General features: G+C 34.8%; 1 protein-coding gene across 1 annotated transcript; it reads right to left on the reverse strand.

Moving 5' to 3' along the window:
* Positions 1-6,813: 6,813 nt before the first annotated feature.
* Positions 6,814-7,624, reverse strand: LOC138338378 (uncharacterized). The gene is made up of 2 exons (XM_069289333.1): positions 7,197-7,624; positions 6,814-6,991 (listed from the first exon to the last, which is right to left on the reverse strand). Exons 1-2 carry the CDS (start codon positions 7,622-7,624, stop codon positions 6,814-6,816), a joined length of 606 nt encoding a protein of 201 aa, XP_069145434.1.
* Positions 7,625-10,182: the final 2,558 nt, after the last annotated feature.

Genomic DNA, 10,182 nt, shown 5'->3' on the forward strand with positions numbered 1-10,182 from the left:
GATGAGAGATAAGATAGACAAGAGAATATAGAGAGCTCGGTCCACCCATTAAATTGAGGTGATAAGTGTTCAAGAGTGACACCCAGACGATTACCTTGATTGGTGACAAAATAGGATGAAATAAAAATGCTGGAAAGTTTGTATATTTATCACCGCTCAATGATGTAGTCACATAGCTAATTGAAGTGGGCGACGAGAGGTAGTCACATAGCTAATTGAAGTGGGCGACGAGAGGTTTGTAATCCCAATCATACTATCAACCCTATAAACCAATAATTTTACAACTGAAGTTAGTTTGAAGCCAATAATATGATGCATCATATTCATTATATGCTGAAACCATAGAATTGCTTTTAACTTGTTTGAAACATAACATCAAAATCGTTCACCATTGCTTACTTTAAATCAGTGTATATTAGTCGTAGTTAACAAAAAATTACCAACTCTTGCAATAGTTACTTTTATATTTGCTTATGGAATTAAATGTGAATATAAGCTAATCATAAGTCCCTTGGGAACGATACCTCAATTTCTAAATGAAATTATATTACTTGCACAACCACATACGCATGCGTGTGTACTGGGGTGCAAGAAGTTTTTGGCGCCGCTGCCGGGGACTTAGAAATTGATCTATTTTCGATTTTCTTAAGTTTACAATTAGAATATTTAGGTATCAATTACTCAATTTTGGCTTGCTTATTTCACGTATTTGGATTATAGGTCTGGCTCGGAAAGGATATCTGGTTGACACTTACAATAAATGTGATAGAGTTCTTCATCAACGTAGAAAAATGAACCAAAGATGAAAGGAATTAGGGTTAGGACCTCCAGGAAATCCTGGTATTGATCATTAAGACAATTCGGAAGATGTGAATAACCCAACGGTTCTGAACAATCCGGAAAATGTTGATAGAAAAAGAGTATCCCCTTATGTCCCTATATTTCCAGCAAGACAAGTACGAGAAGTGGCAGTCTCACTCTCCGCTAATTTTTCACCAAGTATTACAAAACCTCTACCAGGTGTAGATTTGAACAAAAAAAGAATATGGCACAACTCCTCCATTTTAATGGGCATCTCACTAGTCTTCCCCATAATAATCCTCAACTCCATACCAAGACATTCATAAATATCATTGATACATGTATCCCAATTGGATTCTCACCAGACTATGTGAGATTAATATTGTTCCCATACTCGTTATTAGGAGCCTCAAGGATATGGTTAAACTTGAACCACCAAACTTCATCACTACTTGTGATTTTTTAACAAAGATGTTCTTGAGTCGATTCTTCCCACCCAAGAAAACTGCCGAGCGGAGGGGTGAGATAATAAAATTCGCTCAAAAGCATGGGGAGGACATGTCCCAAGAATTGGTTTGCTTGAACCAAATGTTGAATGCTTCCCCACACCACATCCAAACTAATGAGGTATTCGCTCACACTTTATTTGAGGGTTTATAATATATTTTTCGTGGTCTTCTTTACACTGCAACAGGTAGACAAGCTCTATCCATTACAAGTGAAGTGTTATTCGAGTTACTTGATAACTTTTCGAAGGAAACCAAGGGGATGAGGGGGAAATATCTAGAACCACAAAACCAAAAAGTTTTTGGGATCATAGATGTAGAACAAGATACTATTTTAAATGCCAAAATAGATAAGGGTATAAGGTATTCATGGATGATTTTTCAGTCTTTGGAAAGTCCTTTGGGGTATGTCTCTGGAATCTTGATAAGGTACTTGCTAGATGTGAAGACACTAACTTAGTATTAAGCTGGAGAAATGTGAATTTTTTGTTAAAGAGGGGATAATATAGGGACAAAAGGTGTCTAAATCTTGTTTGGAAATGGATAAGGCCAAAGTAGAAGGCATAGAGATATTGCCCCTCCTCTTTTGGTAAAAAAGGTGCATAGTTTTCTTCGTCATGTAGGTTTTTCCCACTGATGTATCAAAGATTTTTCCAAAATTACACGACCCATGTGATGTCTTTTGGAGAAGGAGATCAAGTTTGACTTTGATGCATTATGTTTAAGAGCATTTGCGATGTTGAAATAGAACTTAATTGAGGCTCTTATTATAAATGCATCTGATTGGGAATTACCATTTGAACTCATTTATGATTCTAGTGATGTAGCTGTGGGTGCAGTGTTGAGATAGAGAAAGAATGAAGTGTTCTACTCTATAAATCATGGAATCAAGACCATTGGCTCTACACAAACTAATTACATAATGACTGAGAAAGAGATGCTAGCTCAACTGTTCGCCTTCGACAAATTCAGATTGTATTTGTGTCACGAACTGCAAATATAACCTAAGAGATACGGCACTCTTGGGTCGCAACACGGAAAATTTGACCTCTCAGAGGTCTTGTACAATTCCTTTGACATCATTCATTGCATACATATATCTGAAAAGTAGTGCGGACTTTTCACACAAAATAGTACTTCAAAATATCTTTCATAGAAAACAAAAGGAATAAGGCTATGTATCAAAGTCGCCATCTTAAACACACAAATATCCAGGCATACGACACATACAATAGAAATATAGAAATAACTATGTCTATTACAATAATTTCAATAAGGAAAACTAACCATAATGATGTTCTCGGATCTAGAGAGGACATACCAATACTTGCTTGAATGGTATGCTAGTATCCAAGCTTGTTCTCACGTACTGTTGTCAAATGCCACCTACACCTTTAAAGATAGACATTATATATGGAATTAGTACATCAGAATGTACTAATTATGATGTAATGCTTAAAATCATGCTTCAAGGACATTAGCATAAAACATGATCTTTTTGAGTACAACTTCATAAAACAAGTATAAGAGATCACATTAAGTCAACATAAGCACATAAAGTCACATTTCACAATATCGTATCAAGATCACTTCAAATACATAAACATAAGACACTCCTATCAAAGGTTATACCAATACTTGCTTGAATGGTATGCTAGTATCCAAGATTGTTTTCACGTACTCTTGTCAAATGCCACCTACACCTTTAAAGATAGACATTATATATGGAATTAGTACATCAGAATGTACTAATTATGGTGTAATTCTTAAAATCATGCTTAAAGGACATTAGTATAAAACATGCTCTTTTTGAGTACAACTTCATAAAATAAGTATAAGAGATCACATTAAGTCAACATAAGCACATAAAGTCACATTTCACATTATTGTATCAAGATCACTTCAAATACATAAACATAAGACACTCCTATCAAAGGTTATTCTAAGTCTCACTTGAGTGACTTATGAAGCGACCGCCCATACAACCCCTTTACACACACCAAAGAGATCCTTTAGATTACCTATGATAATATTATTTCAATATTATACATTTAACTCCCTACCTAGTATTACTCTTAGGTTCACCTAAGTAAGACATGAAGAGACCACCTATAGACTCTATCTAAGCCTACGTAAACAATCCTTAAAGTTACTCCATATAAGTACCTTTTCATTGACATACATTTAACTTTAAGTCACTATGTTCATTAGCCATCTAAGAGATATTGAACAATTAAGTCTTTCACATAATGGTCTTGGAGAATACCTAGGGAACCTACATGCTAACATCCTCAAAGCCTACTTATGCAGTGTCTAGATAGTGTCCCATTCCACTACCTAATCTTTATTGAACTTATCCAACACTAGCATGTATCCCACATGATGAGAATAGGCAATAACTGACATAGACTATACTAGCTAGGCATGTAATCCAGAGTCAACCCTACTCAATGGTAGAACTAGGACATATCCCATGTAGGCACATAGTTAAGGAATATCGAGGTTTCCTTTATACTCTAATCTCATCTTAAATAGAGAAACTAGCCAAGCATACTCACTTGGTGCTTTTTTCTCATAGAGTAATTCAATCAACCAGCATGTGAATAGGTAACGTATCTTGTTAATAACTAAATCATAATACATGTTACAAAAGAGGGTCCCCTAGGGATGCCTAACAATGGTTACTAGGATAGATCAATGAATTTCCTAAGGATGATTTCATGCCGTTCAAGAAAACTAACCCTAAGTCCACCGTTCACATAAGAAGGATACCATTACGGATTTCAACTTCAAGGATATCATAACCTTCCTTTTAAAAGGTTCCACATAAATGATCTTCTTTACTATATTCAAGATTATATTCCATTCATACATATACATTCATTTCAAACATACTTTAGCCTACTAAGTCAAGAGTCAATTCATATTTTTCATGTATAGAGTAAGGGATATAGGTCTACCAACACAAAACACACTTCATTAACATCTTATAACATGTACAATATCATTCGTGTAGCACATAAGGTCAACTAAGTATACTTGCATGTCACCCTACATACTTATATAGAACCATCAACATAGTCCATCACAATACTCATACAGCCAATTAGGAAGAATCATACTTCAATATCAAGTATACACACCTAAAGACATCACTATAGCCTTTTATTATCACATGTAATTGAATAATAGAACACATGCTTTCAGTCTACACATATATATAATCAAAGTCATATTTCAGTTGATCTACTTCAGAAGTCATAACATGATAATATTACAATTCTTTAAAGTAATACCGACAAAGCCATGTTATTCACAAGTATATGACATAAGCACCACCACCGTAAGTGTACCATACAAATCAACACATTCTATACATATACTACACAATATAGAGAGGGTTCGGTTGACATACCACCAATCCAACCACAACATTTCCAATCCATAGCCAATTCAACAAATTCAATCCATAAAGGCTCTTACGTTTAGACATGATCACAATTTCAAACCAATAATCACAATATACAATTAATCCAACAAGACCCAATGTAAAAACCATAAAATCAGGACAGCCTATATACAGTTCTATCATAATTCATACATATTTCAATAGCCCAACATAATCTACATAAGAATTCAATACTATTAAGCCTTGATCAAATCACCCACATTAGAGTTTATATTAGGATTTCATTATTTACATGGGTTCATAGGAATTTTGATCTAAATTCGTTCAATTAACATCATTTATATCATAAATCATTGTTACAAATAATTTTATGCAAGAACCCAAGCTAAGAATTCAAAATAGAGAATTCATGTTTTTGATTATCTTTGAAAACCACTTAAATTGGCTCCTTGAAGAAATAGAATCCAAGGCTGAACCACCATACCTTAATTTTGAAGAAAAATCAACAAGATCGATGGAGAAAAACTTGAAAAATTTATCTTCTTCCTTGGAGCTTCAACGCTTAATCAATGGAGGTTTTTGGAGAGAAAAGATTGAGAGGTTTTGTTTTGGACTTGAGGGTTTTGATTTGAAGGGTCAATTAGAGTTTAAAAAGGGTCAATAACCGCCAATCACTAGTCCCAAAAATATCCAAAAGACCCTCGTTCATATAAGAACTTTTAACCAAGCAAAACTCAACTTTTAAATTTCCGAAATCATCATTGAGAAACAAGTATGTGATGCGGAGCTGCTCCCGCATGATTTTTGCAAATAAATTTTGAATATGCGCCTTGTATATGAGAAGCGGACCAGATATTATACCTTGATGAACCGAGTTCGCAACGCGGACCGGTTCCGACCATGAACTGTTTCTGCTGCCTTGGGTAGCTTGCTCGCCCAAGGTTTGGGTCCTCCTCAAGGACCCCTAGGTTTATCCTTGGTGAATTTTTCCTGGATGTTTTCAACCCAAATACACTTCTATATATCTTACAAACCTCTGAAATAAATTTGAACCCCAAGAAACACATAAAACTAAGTAAACACACACTAAGACACACAAGCATATTTCAAGGCTAAATTTTCTAATTTCTTGGATGTTCTTGGACATTTGACCTATTAACTCCTCAGAACTTTAGAAACTTCCTTAAAACAACATAATTAGTCATTTTAGGACTTAATAAACTCATAAACAACATGTTAGGCTCGAATTCAACCAAGCTCATTTTGAGAGTGTAACAATACTTCCCCATTTGGACAAAATTCGTCCTCAAATGACATTTGCTACAATTTAGGCACTTTCAAGATAAATAAACTCAAGACTAGAAGCACATAAAAATACCACACCAAAACAATACACATATTTAGGAACACTAATTTCACATATTCGAGAGACTCATAACACAAAAAGATGATAGAAACTAATCTAGAAATCATCATGCAAATATGAATCACATTCATCATTTTATATAGGCGAAACTACTTCTCCACACATTATCATATTCATATACATCAACTTTATGCACATGATAATCATTTTTCATAAAAGAACAATTTAGTCAATTTTCCAAATTTCATACAGTGAGGTAGCAAATATTATAGTAAAACATGCTAATTAACAATGAAATTCAACATTAAGGCAATTAATGATTAAAGCAAGACAATATGAGAAGTAAACTACATAAACTCATTTTACAACTTAACCACAACTTCATAAAATGCACAATGAAAGGAATCAATGAAATTCAATTTCAAAAAGACTCCTAGGCACAATGCAACATACAACATTTTACTATGACATTCTGCCTATCAAGCTTAAATTGAATAAAAGAGAAGAGAAAACAAATTAAAACTCCACTACTCACCATACTCCCCCATATACAGGGAAACCATCACGACACTAGAGAGAATACTATAACTTATCGGCACCATCATAATCCAAATTTGTTCCTTTTGTTCGGAGGGCATAGAAACGGTTCCTCTATTGAGCACCACCTTCTGGAGCGCTAGGAGTAGTTTCATTTGTCTCTCTTCCTTTAGCTACAATATAAGGACAGTCCCTCATCTTATACCATCCTTTCCACAACCAAAGCAATTTTCGGTACCTACTATACACTTTCCAAAGTGCTGCTTCCCACAACTAGAGCAAGTAGGCTTAACACCTTGAGAACTACTACCACTTTCACCCTTGACCTTAGTATCACTTGGTCCTTCATAGTTTTGATCCTTCTTCTTAAACCTACATTGGTTTTGCTTACTTCAAATTCCTTGAGATCTTACTAAGTTTTGACTCTTCAATGGATTGAGAATACACCATAAGCCTAGAAAAGTTCGTATCATTATGGAGCATGTCTATACGACACCCTTATTTCAAAATGTCGGCAAAACCAGTCATAAAACTACTCATCTAATCCCTAGGGTTAGACACAAATGATGGAGCATACCTAGACAACATGGTGAACTTCAAAAAATACTCTTCAACACTCATGTTCCCTTGTCTAAATTTATTGAACTCCTCAGCCTTCACCTCCCGCCTCTCACGGGGAAAATACTTTCCTAAGAAAGCCTCCTTAAACTCCTCCCACCCTCTGGGACCAGACTCAACTAGACTATTATACTTCCATCGAGTGTAACATTCTTGATCAACCTCCCTTAATTGGTATGAAGCTAACTCTGCCTTCTCCTTAGAACTCACCCCCATGAAACTCAACACCTTATAAACACTATCAAGAAACTCTTGGGGAGCCTTTCCCACCTTAGAGACTAAAAAGATAGGAGTATTCATCCTCACAAAGTCTTTCAACCTATAAGTTATGGTACTCTCCAAAGCATTCACCCTAGGCCCAATGTCTCTAGTGACATGAATTGTCATAGCTCGGGCTAGGGTAAGGAAAGCTTTTTGAATCTCCCCTTAGTCATTTCCGGCGGAACCATTGGAACCTCATTTCTTTCAACTCCAATAGGGATTTGATCACCTTGTGGAGCTAGTCCACCTTGGAGAGCTTCCTCTTGCACTCGTTTTTTTAACATTCTTGCGACTATTCTTCTTGTAGTAATACTCTTATAAACTTAAGAGAAGATATTATGAAAAGACACTCATAATCTCAACTCTATACGCACGACACAAGATAGATGAAAAAAGTGGAACTCTATTGTCCTATAACCTCTCTCTCATAAATGTTTCGCGACTTACACAGATAGACAAGACTCTACTAGACGTGGCTATTTGAGACTTTTGGATTCCTAAGACTACTTACATAACCTATGCTCTGATACCAATATTGTCACGATACACAAGTATACCCTAGATATATGACACTCTTGGATCGCAACACAACGTACTTGACCTCTCGGAGGTCTTGTACAAGTCCTTTGACATATTTCATTACATACATACATATGAAAAGTAGTGCGGACTTATAACTTTTCACACTAAATATTATTTCAAAAAATCTTTCATACAAAACATATGGAATAATTCAAAGTATCAAAGTCGCCATCTTAGATACATACAATCAAAATATAGAAATAACTATGTCTATTACAGTATATTCGGTAAGGAAAACTAAACATAGTGATATCCTCAGATCTAGTGAGGACATACGAACACTTTCTTGAATGTAATGCTTGTATCCAAGCTTCTTTTCACGTACACCTCTCAAATGCCATGTACACCTTTTGATATAGACACAATATATGGAATTAGTACATTAGAATGTACTAAATATAGTGTAATGCATAAAATCATGCCGAAAGGAAATTTGTATAAAACATGCTCATTTTGAGTACAACTGCATAAAACAAGTATAAGATAAAGTAAACCTATGCACATAAAGTCACATTCATCAATATAACATAAAGATCACTTCAAACACATAAACATGAGAACCTCTTATAAAAGTTTATTCTAAGTCACACTTGAGTAAGTTATGAAGCGACCACAAGTACAACCCCTTCACACACCAAAGAGATCCTTTAGATTACCTAAAATAAGATTATTTCCATTTCATAGATTTAAATCCCTACTGAGAATTACAATAAGACTAACCTAAGTAAGGCTTGAACAGACCACCCATACACCCTCTCCAAGCCTACCTAAGGAATCCTTAAACCTACTCGATCTAAGTACTTTTTCATTGACATACATTTAACTTAAGTCACTATGTTCATTAGCACATTTAAGAGATATTCAACAATTGTGGACTTTCACATAATGGTCTTGGAGAAGACTTAGGGTACCTACATACTGACATCTTCAAAGGCTACTCGTGCAGAGTCTAGATAGCGTCCTATTCTACTACCTAAACTTAATAGAACTTATCCAACACTAGCATGTATTCCACATGATGAGAATAGGCAAAAACCGAAATAGATCATACTTATGTAATTCAAAGTCAACCCTACTCAGATAAAGGGTTTTCTTTACTTTCCAATGGCATAACTAGGACACATCCTATGTAGGCACATGGTTAATAAATACCTAGGGAGACTTTTGGTTCTAATATCATCTTAAATAGAGATACTACCCAAGAATACTAACTCCGTGAAGAGTAATTCAATCATGGATCATATAAAGAGGTACCATATCTTATTCAGAACTAAATCACAATACACCTAACCAAAGAGGGTCCCCTAGAGATGCCTTATAATGGTTACTAATATACCTGACTTTTCTAAGGATGATTTCATGCTATTCCATCGAACTAACCCTAAGTCTACTATTCACACTAGAAGGATACCATTACGACTTTCAACTTCAACAAAAATTTTCTTTCTAAAAGATTCCACATAAATTAAATTTTTTACTATATTCAAAATCATATTCCATTTATACATATACATTCATGACAAAGGTGCTTTAGCCAACTTAGTCAAGAGTCATATTCATATTATTCATGTATAGAGTAAGCGACATAGGTCTACCAACACAAAACACACTTCATTAACATCTTATCATATGTACAATATTGTTCATGTAGCGCATAAGGTCAACTGAGTATACCTGCATGTCACCCTACACACTTTTATAGAATCATCAACATGATCCATCACAATACTGAAATATCCGATTATGAAGAATCATACTTCAACATCAAGTATACACACATGAAGACATCAATATATCCTATAATGATCATATATAATCAAATAAGAGAACACATTCTTTCACTCTACACATATACATAAACAAACTCATACTTCACTTGATCAACTTCACAACTCATAACTTGATAATATCACGATTCTTAAAAGTAATGCCGACAAGCCATGGTCTTCACAAGTATAATACATTAGCAAAACCACCATAAGTTGAACATACAAATCAACACAATTAAATACTTAAAATATACAATGTAGAGAGAGTTAGGTCAACATGCCACCATTCCAACCACAACAACTCCAATCCATAAAGGCTCTTACCAATAACCA

Source organism: Solanum lycopersicum, chromosome 9, assembly GCF_036512215.1.
Source record: "Solanum lycopersicum chromosome 9, SLM_r2.1".
Lineage (NCBI taxonomy): Eukaryota > Viridiplantae > Streptophyta > Magnoliopsida > Solanales > Solanaceae > Solanum > Solanum lycopersicum.

Excerpts from the sequence above, each read along its gene's own strand:
- LOC138338378 (XM_069289333.1), bottom strand. The coding sequence starts at position 7,624 with ATGACAATTCATGTCACTAGAGACATTGGGCCTAGGGTGAATGCTTTG. Across the intron at positions 6,992-7,196 it reads AAGTTCACCATGTTGTCTAG|GTTTAAGAAGAAGGATCAAA; the intron begins GTATGCTCCATC and ends AAACCAATGTAG.